The following is a 15,883-nucleotide window of genomic DNA, read 5'->3' as shown; positions in this document are numbered from 1 at the left end:
GGTTGCAGTGAGCCGAGATCGCACCACCGCACTCCAACCTGGTGACAGAGCGAGACTCCATCCCAAAAAAAGAAAAAAAAACTCCATTCAGATGTCATCTTACTGGATTATCACATCCACCCTATGAAGTAGGTTCTGTTGTTATCTCCATTTTACAGATGAGGGCACCAAGGCTTAGAAGAATTTGGAAATGTGGCAAGGTGTGGTGGTTCACGCCTGTAATCCTAGCACTTTGGGAGGCCAAGGCGGGTGGATCACAAGGTCAGGAGATCGAGACCATCCTGGCTAACACGGTGAAACCCCGTCTCTACGAAAAATACAAAAAATTAGCTGGGTGTGGTGGCACTCGCCTATAGTCCCAGCTACTCAGGAGGCTGAGGCAGGAGAATCACTTGAACCTGGAAGGCGGAGGTTGCAGTGAGCCAAGATCTTGCCACTGCACTCCAGGGCGACAGAGTGAGACTCCGTCTCAAAAAAAAAAAAAAGAAGAAGTAGAATTTGGAAATGTGCCCAAATGCCAAATGTCCAGCTAGTCGGTGGAAGAACTGAGACCCGAGTCCAGGTCCGTCTTTCTCCAGCACCCTGGCTGGTGGTCCCCAGACTGGCCTGTGCCTACCGCTGCAGCCCATTATTTCCTCTCAAGGCCCTCACCTCACCACCCGCTCCCTCTTCCACCTGCCTCAGCTCATGTTGTATTCTGGATGAACAGAGCTCCCTGGAGTTATGCAACCCAGAGACCCAGCTCGTTTTCATCCCCAGGGCGGGAGCCTCACTCCTTTGAGGGCCCTATAGGTGACTCAAGTCTCCCTGTCCTGTTGCGTGGCAGCGGCCCCACCCAACCCCATTCCTGCCTGGCCACCAGCATCACCCAGCCTGTCCCCTGCTTCCGTGTCACCCAGACCTGTCACTGCAGTAAGATGCTCTGTGTCCCCAGTGAGACCCTCCCCTTGGCATGCTCACCATCTCCCAGGCTTTCTTTGCCTCTCTTTTCCCCAACTCAGGGCCTGTTCCCCACTCCTGGGGGAAGATTCCAGCACAGGGCAATGAGAAACGGAAGAGAGGTAGTCAGCCGCAGGGAGGATAGGGCTTCAGGCCCTGGGTGTCCTCAGCTCTGCCTTTCCCTCCTACTTGCCTCAAGGGAAGCCAACAGACACTCAGGTGGTAGAACTAGGGGATAACAGAGGACAGGCCTCCAGTCCCCATGCAGCACCACAAATTAGGAACCTGACCCCGGCCCACCACACAAGGGGCTCTGGCAGGGGTGGGTGCAAGGAGCTCAGTCACTCAGGTCCTGTGTCTCTCCCATGGGAGTAACCAAGCAACTGGAAAAACCGCTGGGCAGCCTTAGCCAGCCTTAACCTTGGAGAAACCTTGACAGTCTATCTGAATAACAGGGCCTCTATTGGATGGATCCTTACTGGATTAAGGGGGGCCTTTTGGAGTAACAGTTCATCCTGTTAGAGAAATGTGGTGTCCTATTGGGAAAATAGGGAGTCCTTTGGAGCAACAGAACATCCCATTAGTCTAAAAAATGCTCAGTTAGAAAACCAGGGCTCACGCCTGTAATCCCAGCACTTTGGGAGGCTGAGGCAAGCAGATCACCTGAGGTCAGGAGTTCGAGACCAGCCTGGCCAACATGGTGAAATCCCATCTCTACTAAAAATGCAAAAATCAGTCGGGCATGGTGGTGCACGCCTGTAGTCCCAGCCACTCAGGAGGCTGAGGCAGGAGAATCGCTTGAACCCGGGAGGTCGAGGTTGCAGTGAGCCGAGATCGTGCCATTATACTCCAGCCTGGGCAACAAGAGTGAAACCCCATCTCAAAAAAAGAAAGCCAGGGCATCATAATTATAAGACCACATTGCCATGGAGACCTGTTGAACTCAAAGGGCTTCTAAATGGGATACAAGGTACTGGTTGGAATCATGGGGCATCCTGTGATAGTAACAGAATCCTGCTGGAGTAACAGGGAGTCTTTTTGGAGCGCATATGATTGGCATATAAATAGGCCTCCTGTGAGAGTCCTGAGCCTATACTTAGCATCACAAGGGGTCTTTTTAGAGTGGCCGGGCATCTTGTAGGAGTCAGGGAGGACTGGAGACATAGCGGGGAGCGCACTCTGGGAATGCTGTCTGCTGCCAGATGGGGATGCTGAGGGGAGCCGCTGGGCCTCAGACACCTCTGTTCCTCTGGTGTGCAGCCCCAAGCTGAGCCCAGAGTAGCAGCACTGACTGAGGGAAATGTGTGACAGTGGCAGGAGAGCCCAGGAGTCCCTGGTGGGGCTGGGCCCCTCCTGGCTTGATGGGAGCCTGGGTGCCATGCCAGGGTAGCAGACTGGAGCGCGAGGCCTCACGGCCATAGGATGGAGCAGGGTGATGAGGGCTCACCTGTGGCCTCCCGGAGTGCCAGGGTCTCGTAGCCATCCATCCACTGGTAGGCGGGGAAGTGGTAGATACGGCCATTGGGGGCACAGATCTGCACGTAGTTGCAGTACCAAGGGTCCTTGGGGAAGAAGGAGTAGCGCTCTTTGTGCAGGCGGATGATGATGAGCTCTCCCAGGTCCTGCGGGCACTGCACGGTGTACTGGTCCACCTAGGCAGGATGCAGGGCTGGCTGAGTGGGCAGGACTTCACCCTGACTCCCAGGCCGCCCACCCCTCTGGCCTCTCACCCAGGCCCTGCTCATGCTGCACAATGCTCACCTCCCTGGACTGATGGAGAGACAGGATTTTGACCTGATCGTTGAGCTTCCTTCTGACTCCTCCAACCTGGGGGTCTCCTACTGAGTCCCTCTACCTAGGGCTGCGTAGAACTCCAGCCCCTCCTTCTCTCCATCCCCAGCTCCTGTCTTCTCCCACTCCCCTCTCCAGGCACCTAAGATTATAGGAACTTTCAGACCCCTGGGGACTTGGGTACCACTCTGCAGTTTTTGAGTGGGGAGAGGTCCAGCCAGCCCTTTCTCCCATTCATCAGTGAAGATGCAGATATTCAGAATGGCCACATAGATAGAGTGACCTATTAAGGTCGCATAGCAGCAGGTGGCTGGGCCTGACTCAAAATCAGGTCTGAGGGCCCACAAAGCATGCCTTCCACTAGACAGGCTGGTCTGATGCCATTGTAAGTCACAGAGAATCCAATCAAATGTGAAACAGTGAGGAGGCAGCTGAGTTAGGAAGAGTGAGTGAGAATGGAAGACAGAGGGATGCGGGAGAGGGGGTAAGACAGAAACGGGAGGAGAGCGAAGGGGAAGGAAAGCAGGTGGAAAGGACTGAGAAAAGAGGGGATGCAGGATAGGCAGAGACAGGGAGAGAGGGCTGAGGAAGAGGGAGAGAGAAGAAAAGGACGGGGAAGGAAATGAGGAATGCCTGAAAGGGTTAGAGATGAGGGAGCAGGATGGAGAAGGATGGCCCAGAGATCTGGGACATGGGCGAGGGCTGGAAGCCAGCTCTGGACAAGGCGTCTAGAGCCACCTGGGGAGCCCACTGTCTTCAGAGCTGTGCCCTGGCTCTCCAGCCTCTCGTGGCCAAGCTCAGCTCACCTGGCTCTCCCTGCGCACCTTCACCTCTCCCGGGACCACAAAGACACACACACACACTTACTGCCCCAGTTGCAAAGTCTCTCCCAAAGTGGTTCAGCAGCTGCTTATGGCTCTCTCCTTGCGTCCCCACAATGGTCAGTGAGATGGAGTCCAGTGTTCCCGACAAGAGGTCGGTGCCTGTGGCCACCCTGACTTTGTAGGTGGCCATGGCTGCTCTTCAGGAGGCAAGAGGGGCACTCAGTCCCAGACACCGTGGAGGGGCCACACGAAGGCCCAAGGCGGGCAAGAGAAGCCAGGCACAGAGTAGAGTGGACAGGGTTGGCCTTGGAGGCGGAGTGGTAAGGTGGCGAGGTGGGGTGACTGGGCCTGCCGGCCAAATCCTGGAAAAGCTGCTGCCCTTGGCGGCCGGGGTGCGTGCTGGGCAGGCCCGGGCGGGGCCCAGCTGGTGGCAGGTGAGCTGGTGTCTGGGCTCCAAGCCTTCTGGGAGCTGGCAGGGAGGAAGAGCAGGCAGGGCCCTGGGCCTGCCTCTGAAAGGGCGGATGGAAGATGCCTTGGATGAAGGCGCCTTCAGGGTGGGGGAGCCAGTCCAGCCTGAGCCAGGGCTCTAGGGAAGTTGCGGGAGGGGACAGGGTGGGGCCCCCAGATCTTTATCAGATTAATAAGCTCCTTCCTCCTGCCAGTCCCCATTGGCTGCAGTGTCGGGCACCCCTGCTAAGCAGGGCCATGGGCAGTGAGTGACCTGCATTGGTTCTGAGGCTCCTGGTGGGCGGGGGAGGGGAGGGGGAGGGTACTAAGTCGCTGCACAGCTGGCTGGCCGCCAGACCATTCCTCTCTGGGAAATGGGGCAGGTAGTGGCCGCAGTGAGAAAGCTGGCCCGTCCTTCTGCCCCAGGGCCCAGAGTCTGTGACAGGAAGGGTGGGAGGTGTTGAAGCTACGGCTCGGGGACCACATGGGTGCAGAAAGGCCTGAAGACGCTGCAGGGAGGGACGATCAGGGTAGCAGAAGAGGATCTGTTGCTTCCTGCGGGGCCAGGATCCAATGGGGAGGGATTGGAGTTGGATATAAAATCAGAAGACAAAAAAAAAAAAAAAACCAAAAACAAAACCTAAACTAGAAGACAGAGTGAAATCTGGGACATAAGAATTAAGTTAAATAGCTGGGTGTGGTGGCTCACGCCTGTAATCCCAGCACTTTAGAAGGCCAAGGCGGGTGGGTCGCCTGAGCTTGGAGTTCGAGACCAGCCTGGCCAACATGGCGAAACCCCGTCTCTACCGAAAATACAAAAATTAGTCAGGCGTGGTGGCGGGCGTCTGTAGTCCCAGCTACTCGGGAGGCTGAGGCAGGAGAATCACTTTAACTCAGGAGGCGGAGGTTGCAGTGAGTTGAGATCGTGTGACTGCACTCCAGCCTAGGCAACAGAGTGAGGCTCCATCTCCAAAAAAAAAAAAAAAAAGAAGAAGAAGAATTAAGTTAAATAATGGATTAATATGATCAATATTTTGTGGTATAATCATAAAATAGAATTCTACTCAGGAATAAAAAGAAAGAATGAACTGCAATGCGGATGATTCTCACAAAGATGATATTGAGCGAAAAGAGCCAGACATTAAAGAGGATACGTTCTGTTATTCCATTGATAGGAACTTTCCAGAACCAGTGAAACTGAGCAATTCTTAGACAATCCCCAGTGGTGAGTATCTCTGGCAGAGGGAAGCCATATAGGCTGCTGGAAGTGTTCTTATCTTGATCTGAGGGGCTTCTAGGGTACTTCATTCATTTCATTATGTGTTATCCTTTAATTTCATAAAGTACATACCCTCACTTCCCTCCCAAAAAAGAATGAAGCTAGGAAGAGGGCTGGAGTCAGGGCTGGTCTCCAGCGGAACGGGGTTTGTTGGGAACCAGGACATTCCTCCTTCCCTCCTTCCCACAGATACGTAGTGAGCACGATGCACGGCATTCCGGGCACTGCAGACGCAGAGAAGAAATGAAACACACGTGGAGCTTACCGAATAGCTGGGAAAGAAGTGAAAGAAACAGTAAACAAGAATTTGTTCACTATAATTTTGGATACTAAGTGCTCTGAAGAAAATAAGCCTGTCGTGGGTGGGAGGTTGGGATTGGGAACTAGTTTCTGATAGAATCACAGAAGTCAGAGCTGCAGGATAGGGAGAAGGTGTTAGCAGTCAGGTGAAGAACAATGATGAGAGAGTCAGAGACAGACTCTCCAAAGATAGGATTTGGGACCCAGGGAGAGTGAGGAGGCGAGCACCTTCCTATCCCCTTTTTCTGGACCTGTCCTCTTCCCTGTCGTCTGCCAGGGGCAGCTCCTGTCAACCAGGAAGCACAGCCCTGCTTTCCTCCCTGATGGCACGCTTCCATCGCCATCGAAGGAAGGTCACTCAGTGCCCAGGCCAGGTTAGGGTCAGAGGGGGCTGGGATTGTGAGATGAAGAGAAAGTTCCAGTAGGTTCCAGACTGGATGTGGAATGGGGTCGAAGCTGCAATTCAGATTTAGGTTAGGGACACGGATGTGGCTGGAGTTGGGGATTGAAATGATCTTTTCCAGACCCAAATCTGTTCACATCACCCTCTATGCCCCCTCCTCCCAACCCTGATCAAGCCTGGCAGTGGCTCCTCTTTGCCTTTGGAACAGTGACACCATCCCCTCCCATGGCCCCCGTGGCCTGCCTGATTGGCTTCACCCCTCACATTCCCCTTTGCTCTTTTCTGTCTGGGACCACGTACCTTTCATTCATTCATCAGCAGACACTGGCCGAGCCCCTACTCTGTATTCAGCACTGTGTCAGGTCCTGAAAATACAATGCGATCAAAGCAAACCCCTGCACTCATGGAGCTTGCCTTGAGTGAGGGAAACAGACAATATTACCTAGTAACCAAATACATTAAATAGTATGTTAAATAGTGATAAGTGCTAAAGACAAAAAAGAAAACAGGGAAGGATAGTATAAAAGATAGAGGAGTGCCAGGCGCGGGGGCTCATGCCTGTAATCCCAGCACTTTGGGAGGCTGAGGCAGGCAGATCACCTGAGGTCAGGATTTCCGGACCAGGCTGACCAATATGAAGAAACCCCATCTCTACTAAAAATACAAAATTAGCTGGGTATGGTGGTCTATGCCTGTAATCCCAGCTACTCCAGAGGCTGAGGCAGGAGAATAACGAACCCGGGAAGCGGAGGTTGCAGTGAGCCAAGTTCGTGCCATTGCACTCAAGCCTGGGCTATAAGAGCAAAACTCCGTCTCAAAAAAAAAAAAAAAAAAGGAGCAAATTTTAGATATAGAATGGCCAAGGAAGGGCTCCTTGGGAAGTGGACTTTTGAGTAAAGACCTGAAGGAAGTAAAGTCAGCTCCTCGCCACCCCAGGGCCTTGGCACATGCTGTTCCCTCTCTACCTCTAGAACTGAGGTCACGTTTCCTCTTCCTCCTGATCTTAGCTCAATAATCGCTTTTTTGAGGAAGGCCAAATTTCACTATACATGGCTCTCGCAGCACTATAGCTAACATCTTTGATTGATGTCTGTTTTCTCTAGTAAATTAGTCCATAATTTTTTTTTGGTTTTGTCCCCATCTCCTGGTGTCATACTTGGTACCTGGGACACACTGAAAACATAGTTCAATGGGTTAATGTCAAGGACAAGGTCAGGACTGGGAATTGAATCAATGATGGCTTTGGAGTTATGGTGAAGATCCGAAGAGAGCTGACTTGGGCTCAGGGTGAGAGAAGGGGCAAGGCGTGGTGTGGGGGAGGGGAAAGGGTTGGGTGGGGAGGGAGGGAGGAGAGGGGAGAAGGCTGAGGATGAGGGTCATGCCCAGCTCTGGGTGGCAGGGCTGGCTGTCCTGGGCTGCAGACAGAAGCTGTCCAGCTGGATCTCTGCCCTGGGCTCTCCCTCCTCAACCACCTTGATGACTCTTGGAGGATGCTGGGAGCCTGAGGATGCAAATCTTAAGATGCAAATTCTCCCAGCCTCCTGCTTTCTAATCTCTCCCCTTTGCCCTGTGTCCCCACGGGGTTGCTGAGGCTTGGTGAGAAGCAGGGCGGTGGACTGGGCAAACTGAGTCATAGCCCACTACCAAGAGGTCTCCTCCAACCCAAATCCCAGCGTGGCCCTGGGTTTGCTCGGTGCTCCAGCCTGGAGTGGGAATGAGGTTCCCGAGGGAGACAGAGATGGAGGCAGGGATGCTGAGGATGTGAATGTGGCTGGGGCAGGGACAGGGACGGGATTAGGCATGAGGATGTAGATGTGGCACTCCCCAGCTATGACCAAAACGTAGACGCATGACTCTTGATAGGTGTTCATTGGGCTGAAGAACTGGTTCTCCTGGACCAGGGGCGGGACCCGGCGAGGAGGAGAGGTTCCGGGGAAGGATTTGTACTCACTGGGGTTGCTAACTAGGGGCCACCCACACAGGAAGCTGAGTTCTCACTGCTGGGGCATCCCCCATGCCTGACCCCACCCCAAGTCCTGCAAGGCAAGGAGCAAGTAACTCCTGGGGACCCACGCTCCTAAGACACAGAGGGAAAAAAAAAAATCAAATCCGGCCACTCCCCTGCTTAAAGTTCACCAGAGCTTAAAATGATGTTGTCCTTAGAAATGAATCCAAGGGCCAGGCACGGTGGCTCATGCCTGTAATCCCAGCACTTTGGGAGGCCAAAGCAGGCAGATCATGAGATCCGGAGTTCGAGACCAGCCTGACCAACATGGTAAAACTCCGTCTCTACTAAAAATACAAAAATTAGCAGGGCGTTGTGGTGCGCGCCTGTAATCCCAGCTACTCAGGAGGCTGAGACAGGAGAATCGCTTGAATCGAGGAGGTGGAGATTTCAGTGAGCCGCGATCACGCCATTGCACTCCAGCCTGGACAACAGAGAGATAGTCTGTCTCAAAAAAAAAAAAAAAAAAAAAAGGAAAAAGAAAGAAAACAGAAACGAATCCAAGGATTTATTATGGCTACAAGACCATGCCTGCCCAACACCTTTTTCTAGCCACTCTGACCTCCTCGCTGTACCCAGAAACATGTGTCCTTCAGGACCCTTGCGTTTGTACTTCCTGGGTTTGTAACACCCTTCTGCCCACACTGTTCAAGCTGTTTCAACCAAGCTGTTTCAAGAGTGGTTTTGTTTGTTTGTTTGTTTGTTTGTTTGTTTGTTTTGAGACGGTGTCTCACTCTGTCACCTAGGCTGGAGGGCAGTGGCCCAATCTCAGCTCACTGCAACCTCCTCCTCTCAGGCTCAAGCGATCCTCCCACCACAGTCTCCCGAGTAGCTGAAACTACAGGCGTGGTCGGCCCAGCTAATTTTTTGTATCTTTTGGTAGAGTGGGGATTTTGCCATGTTGCCAGGGCTGGTCTCAAACTCCTGAGCTCCAGTGATTCGCCTGTCTCAGCCTCCCAAAGTGTTGGGATTACAGGCGTGAGCCACCGCACCTGACCCTAAGCGTGTGTTGTTCATGTCATCCAGGTCTCAACTCCAGTGTCACCTCCTCAGAGTCCCTCCCTGACCACTGTCCCTTATGTTTCTCCACCCTCCGCCCTCCATCATGCTACCCTGACACCTGATTGTATCTCCCACTGCACTTGCCAGCGCCCAAAAGGATCTTTATCTGTTTATTGATGCGTTTATTTTCTGTCTCTCTAGCACCCATAAACTGCAAAAGACGGGGTTGTGCCTGGGGAGCTCACAGCTGCTCCCGCAAAATCTAGAACAGCGTCTAGGCACACAAGAGCCATGAAGCAAAGTGATCCTAAGATGTCAACGCTGGAAGGGGCTTTTCAGGTCTTCTCATCCCACTCATGTATCTGACAGGTTGGGACCACTGAGGCAGCTGGGAAAGATCAGCTGGGGAAGGAGGCTGGTGTGCTTCCCATTGTGCCAGCTGGCCTTTTAGACTGACCATAAAACAGTGGAGGGCAGAGTGCAAGCTACGGGGAGCTCCTGACCTCACAGGGCTCCAGAAGCTTGACGGGAGCCTCCTCCCCATGTCCTGTCCCCAGAGTCAGGGCAGGACATCCTGAGTATACCAGGTGTGTCTGCCCAATAAATCTTTTTCCAAGCTGCCTTTCTGGGAAACCAGATTCCAATGATCCGCCCTGGTCCCTCCCTCTCCGGCTCGGGGGCATTTTTCAGGATGGGCATGCCTTCTAATGCTGCCTTTGTGGAGGCCCAAGGAGTGTTCATCCTCTTGGGGGACAGGGTGCCTGAGCATGCCCAGGCCCTTTTCCCTGCTGCTTCCAACCCCAGGATCAAAGGGGCCTGCACTGCGCACCCAACAATAATACTGGCAGCTGTCACTTACTGAGGAGCTATCATGTCTCAGTCATTAAATCAGAGCCTTTGTGTACACGATTTTAAAATATGAAACAGGCCAGGCGTGGTGGCTCACGCCTGTAATCCCAGCACTTTGGGAGGCCGAGGTGGGAGGATCACCTGAGGTCGGGAGTTCAAGACCAGCCTGACCAACATGGAGAAACCCCGTTTCTACTAAAAATACAAAATTAGCCGGGGTGGTGGTGCACGCCTGTAATCCCAGCTACTCGGGAGGCTGAGTCAGGAGTATCGCTTGAACCCAGGAGGCGGAGGTTACGGTGAGCAGAGATCGTGCCATTGCACTGCAGCCTGAGCAACAAGAGCGAAACTCCGTCTCAAAAATAAATAAATAAATAAATAAATAAAAAGTAAAATATGAAACAAATACATAGCTCTATTTAAAATGCTTGGCGGCCGGGCGCGGTGGCTCAAGCCTGTAATCCCAGCACTTTGGGAGGCCGAGACGGGTGGATCACAAGGTCAGGAGATCGAGACCATCCTGGCTAACACGGTGAACCCCATCTCTACTAAAAAATACAAAAAACTAGCCAGGCGAGGTGGCGGGCGCCTGTAGTCCCAGCTACTCGGGAGGCTGAGGCAGGAGAATGGCGTAAACCCGGGAGGTGGAGCTTGCAGTGAGCTGAGATCCGGCCACTGCACCCCAGCCTGGGCGACAGAGCAAGACTCTGTCTCAAAAAAAAATAAATAAATAAATAAAATAAAATAAAATAAAATGCTTGGCAGCCGGGCGCAAGGTCAAAGGCACCTGCAGTGCGCACCCAGCCTCAGCCTCACCCTCACCCCTGGTGGCCACAAGGGGGCGTCTCTGAGTATTTCTTAGTCCTTTGATTTGTTCTACGGTAAACTAAACTGGTGATTTGGGGTAAGTCCTTAGGTTGCAATCTGCATGTGAGATATCCCCAAACACACCTCTTTATGCACAACAGTATGAGGATCCTCTTCTCCCAGGATCACAGATGCAGCAAGTGAAAATCCAACAGCCAAAGACAGCCTTCCCCACCACACACACACACACACACACACACACACACACACAGGGGCAAAGGGAGAAGGGATTTGGTTGAACACAGAGATTCTTGGGCTGGGATGTGATGAGACAGTTGGCCACCCCAAAATTTCAACATGCCCGGGCTTTGGGATGTCAATTTAGTTAGGGAGGAAATGTGGTTAGGTGTGGGGCTCTTTCTGCAGCTGCGGTTGTACTGCAAGCACATGTTGTTTTTTTCTTTTTTCTTTTTTTTTTTTTTTTTTGAGATGGAGTCTCACTCTGTCACCAGGCTGGAGTGCAGTGGCACGATCTCAGCTCACTGCAACCTTCTCTTCCCAGGTTCAAGCGATTCTCCTGCCTCAGAGTCCAGAGTACCTGGAACTACAGGTGCACACCACCACACCCAGCTAATTTTTGTATTTTTAGTAGAGACGGGGTTTCACCATGTTGGCCAGGATGGTCTCCCTCTCTTGACCTTGTGATCTGCCCACCTCAGCCTCCCAAAGTTCTGGGATTCCAGGCGTGAGCCACCATGCCTGGCCATATATGCTGTTTTCTTAGATGGTGGCAGCCCCAGCCAAGGCAGCCTGTGGCTCCCCACAGACTCCAGGAACAAACACTGACCATGGTCTACACTGGGGTTGAGACACTGCAGCCCGCAAGGCCCCCAGCCACATGAAGCTCTGGGTGGGTCGCTGGTTATGCTGACACTAAAACCATCTGATCCCCCTACCACTGGCACCACAGGGATGGGGGAGGAGTTACCCTGTCATTGTCCAAAGACACTGTGATCCCGCCAGAGAGAGGCCATGACCAGGGTTGGGTCAGGCACAGAATTCGACTCAGGTGGCAGAGGAAGGAAGGAAGGTGGGCTGGATCTGAGGTCTGGGGAAGCAGAAAACCAGGGCGTTGGGCAGCTGTGGACTGAGAAGACCAGGAAGACTGACTTGAGGGCTGCACAGATCTCTATGTTTAAGGGCTGTGGGGCTGGAAGAAAATCAGACTCCCCAGATTACCAGTCATGTGGCCAGAATCAACTAGACTATACCGCAGTAACAACCCCCAAATTCCAGTGGCTTCACCTGACAAGTTTATTTCTCGCTCAGTCCAAGTCTGGCTCAGTCAGTGGGGGCCTCTTCTACAGTCCCTTGGACACATAAGCAAGTGCCATCTCAACACGTGCTTCCGGAAGGGAGAGGCAAAGAGAAGGAAATCAGGGGTCTCTGTGCTGGCCTGGAGACGACCTGCATCCCTTCTGCTCCCAACTCAACCAGAACTCATCCTGTGACTCCACCCATAAGAGAGCCAGAGGCTGAGCCTTCCGTGTGTCCAGGAGGAGAACTGGATTTCAGTGGCAACGCTAACAATTAACCAGACTCTGAAACTTCACAAAATACTTACTATTCCACTTCTCAGTCCCCTGAATCCAGACATTCCTTCACCTCCTGATGACACGCTCTGGGAGGTGAGGGCAGGAATAGACAGCATGGCTGGATGGTGGGCTGAGCCGGGACACTTCTGTCTCCAGAACAGATGATCCACGGATCCACTTCTGCCCTCCCGCTGCAATCCCCTGGTACCCACAACCCTCACCCACCCCTACACACACACACCGAAACAGCAAAACAAAATGAAAGCCAAATATTTTGGTTTTTATTGAACTCACTGGGCTCAAGGACAAAAAGAAAAAAATGGGATGAAAGGGGAGTAGTGTGAAAGCGTGAGAGAAAGAGAGATCCCGCAAACACCCCAGGCCTGGGAACGTGTCCCTGAGAACAGCAGTTAGGGGTCCAGGCAACTGTGCTCTAATTCTTCCCCTCCCCTTAAAGGTGCTAGGGACAAAGGAGGCCACATGTCAGACCCAGGCACACAGTTCTTTCTGTGCCTAGTTTCCAGGCCTTTCCAGAGAAGGAAGCTGGGCTGGCTGGCTCTAGGCTTGAAGGAAAGAGAAAGTAGAAAGGCATGGTAGGAGAAGGGGTTTGGGGATGGGGAAGGATGAGGGAGAAAAGCTCAGAAACCCAAGTTGGGCATTCCAAGAGGCTGGAACAAGAGGCTGCCCCAAGTAGGGCAAGAAGTGAAGCGGTTCCTTCCTTTCGGAGGGGTTATTGTGCATTGGACTTTGGTCAGCGGCTTTTAACCTTGGACACTGCTGTACTGGTCTCTCACAGCTCAGGGCCCAGTTTGGATGAGGTCAGAGCCATCTTGGCTGCAAAGGTCCCCACGTGCAGAAGAGAAGGTTCAGGCGAACTGAGAACAGGGAGGATGGAAGGGTCTGGAGGACCCTGAGGAGCTGGTCCTCCTCATGCTTGGACCTTTCTTTCTTCTTAGGTGGTATTTGGGGGTGGTTAGATGGAGACACTGTTCTCGATGAGGGGAGGGTCCAGGTAGGTGTAGGGCAGTGCCAGACCCTGGTTCCGCTCCTGGATGTCCCTCGAGATCTGGGCCAGGCGGCTCTGGAAGGCAGCGATGCTCTGCCTCGGGGCCTCCTCTGTGAAGTGCTCATCTGGGTAGGTGCCCAAGGGCCTCTGGGAGGAAATCAGGTAAGAGGTCAGGATGACATTCAGGATGGGATGGAGAATAACAAAGGACCACATGTAACAGCAAATCCAGTCAGGGTGGCTTCTAGTGGCACAACCCAGTTGCAGCCATTGTAAACACTTGCCCCAAACTGCCACCCCATGCATCCTGACACCAGGACCCCAGCACCCAAACCCCAAACAGAGTAGGGAACAGAATGTGATGTAGGAACCAGCCAACCCAAATTCAGTGCTGCCTCTGCTGGCAAGCCTCTGCCTGTTACTTTGACTCTTTGAGACTCGATTCCTGCATCTGAAAATGGATGGGTTGAACTAGAAAAAAAAAGTTCTGAGGCAGGGTCTCACTCTGTTGCCCAGGCTGGAGTACAGTGGTGTGATCATAGCCCACTGCAGCCTCAAACTCCTGGGCTCAAGTGGTCCTCCCACCTTGGCCTCCCAAAGCACTAGAATTCCAGGTGTGAGCCACTGCGCCTGGCCTAGAAAATCTTGAAAGGCCCCTTTCATACCTGATCCAACTGCTCTGTGAACTAAAAGAACACAACCACATTTCTCATACAACCGAGATCAACATAAACACTGTCCAGCATATATACCCAAGAAAATAACTATTACTTCACAATTTCACAAAATTCAACTCCTGAAAACCACCAGCATCCTGGTTCTAAGGTATCTTCACAATCAACCATCGTGATGGAACTTTTGCCAACGCGATCACCATCATCCTCCACTGCCACACTTTACAGCACAGCCAAGCACAATCAAGAAATAGCACAACGAGCTCCAGTCACTGCCATCCTGTGCACAGGACTGTCCCTCCCTCATGATCATATCACACAACCAGCTCATCACGACAACGCAGAGGCCCAGCCTCCTAACCAGCACACACTTCCCATTTACTAGAACCTTCATATAACTGTTGCCAATACTACTGATCTTTTTTTTTTTTTTTTGAGACAGAGTCTCACTCTGTCGCCCAGGCTGGAGTGCAGTGGCACGATCTCAGCTCACTGCAAGCTCTGCCTCCCGGGTTCACGCCATTCTCCTGCCTCAGCCCCCCGAATATCTGGGACTACAGGTGCCTGCCACCACACCTGACTAAAGTTTTATATTCTTAGTAGAGATGGGGTTTCACCATGTTAGCCAGGATGGTCTTGATCTCTGACCTCGTGATCCTCCTGCCTTGGCCTCCCAAAGTGCTGGGATTACAGGCATGAGCCATCACGCTCGGCCAATACTACTGATCTTTAACAAATTCTTTTTCTCATTGTATTGCACTGGCGAAGCCCTCCAGATCAATGTTAAATAGCAGTAGTAACAATGGACATTGGGTGTTATTTTCTTGCCTCTGACTTTAATGAAAAGACATCTATGGTCTCACCATAAATACAGTGTTTTCAGAAATATACTTTTGTGTTTTTTTTTTGAGATGGAGTCTCGCTTTGTCACCCAGGCTGGAGTGCAGTGGTGCAATCTTGGCTCACCGCAACCTCTGTCTCCTGGGATCAAGTGATTCTCCTGCCTCAGCCTCCTGAGTAGCTGGGATTACAGGCACGCGCCACCACCATGCCTGGCTAATTTTCATATTTTTAGTAGAGACGAGGTTTCACCATGTTGGCCAGGCTGGTCTTGAACTCCCAACCTCAGGTGATCCACCTGCCTCGGCCTCCCAAAGTGCTGGAATTACAGGCGTGAGCCACAGCGCCCGGCCTGGCTGATATATTTTTAAGATTGTTGTAGCTAAGTGGAATAAGTATATATATATATTTATATATATATATATATTTTGAAACAGGGTCTCACTCTGTCACCCAGGCAGAAGTGTAGTGATGGGATCACAGCTCACAGCAGCCTTGAACTCCCAAATTTAAGCAATCCTCCTACCTCAGCCTCCCAAGTAGCTGGGATCACAGGCGAACGCCATCATGCCTGACTAGTTTTTTTGTTTTGTTTTTTGTTTTTTGTTTTTTGTTTTTGAGAGACAAGGTCTCAGTATATTACTCAAGCTAGTCTTAAATCCTGGGCTCAAGCGGTCCTCTCGCCTCTGCTTCCCAAAGTGCTGGGATTACAGGCGTGAGCCACCGCACCTGGCCTTATAATTTCATTTTCATAATAACAGCTAACATGTAAGCACTTTACATGAACCATCACAACCATACATCAACCCTTAAAACAGGTATTCTTATTATTCTCACTTTAAAGATAAGGAAATTAAGGCTTAGAGAGGCCATTACATAACTGAAGTCATATAGGTGGTAGGTGTGGATCTGGGACTAGAGCCTTCCAATGAGACCCACTGCCCTTCTTAAGAGTACTACCGGCCGGGCGCGGTGGCTCACGCCTGTAATCCCAGCACTTTGGGAGGCTGAGACAGGCGGATCACCTGAGGTCAGGAGTTCGAGACCATCCTGGCTAACACAGTGAAACCCCGTCTCTACTAAAAAATACAAAAAACTAGCCGGGCGAGGTGGCGGGCGTCT

The 15,883-nt window shown here is 52.1% G+C and overlaps 2 protein-coding genes across 3 annotated transcripts in view; both read right to left on the bottom strand.

The window, feature by feature from the left end:
- Positions 1–4,006, bottom strand: part of ALOX12B (arachidonate 12-lipoxygenase, 12R type) — a 15,179-nt gene extending 11,173 nt beyond the window's left edge. Inside the window, exons 1-2 of the mRNA XM_011994519.1 lie at positions 3,598–4,006; positions 2,387–2,591 (exon numbers count right to left, since the gene is read on the bottom strand). Coding sequence (XP_011849909.1) covers positions 2,387–2,591; positions 3,598–3,744 — 352 coding nt within the window. The 5' untranslated portion in view covers positions 3,745–4,006. The remainder of the gene's footprint in view (positions 1–2,386; positions 2,592–3,597) is intronic.
- Positions 4,007–12,500: 8,494 nt separating this feature from the next.
- ALOXE3 (arachidonate lipoxygenase 3) overlaps positions 12,501–15,883 on the bottom strand; it is a 32,356-nt gene continuing 28,973 nt past the window's right edge. For both annotated transcript variants that reach the window (XM_011994517.1, XM_011994518.1), the window contains exon 16: positions 12,501–13,394. In XM_011994517.1, coding sequence (XP_011849907.1) covers positions 13,215–13,394 — 180 coding nt within the window. In that variant the 3' untranslated portion in view covers positions 12,501–13,214. The remainder of the gene's footprint in view (positions 13,395–15,883) is intronic.

Source organism: Mandrillus leucophaeus, unplaced genomic scaffold (assembly GCF_000951045.1).
Source record: "Mandrillus leucophaeus isolate KB7577 unplaced genomic scaffold, Mleu.le_1.0 Scaffold46, whole genome shotgun sequence".
In the NCBI taxonomy this organism is placed as follows: Eukaryota; Metazoa; Chordata; class Mammalia; order Primates; family Cercopithecidae; genus Mandrillus; species Mandrillus leucophaeus.
Note: the sequence above shows the minus strand (reverse complement) of the source record. Positions and strands in the feature narration are given on the sequence as shown.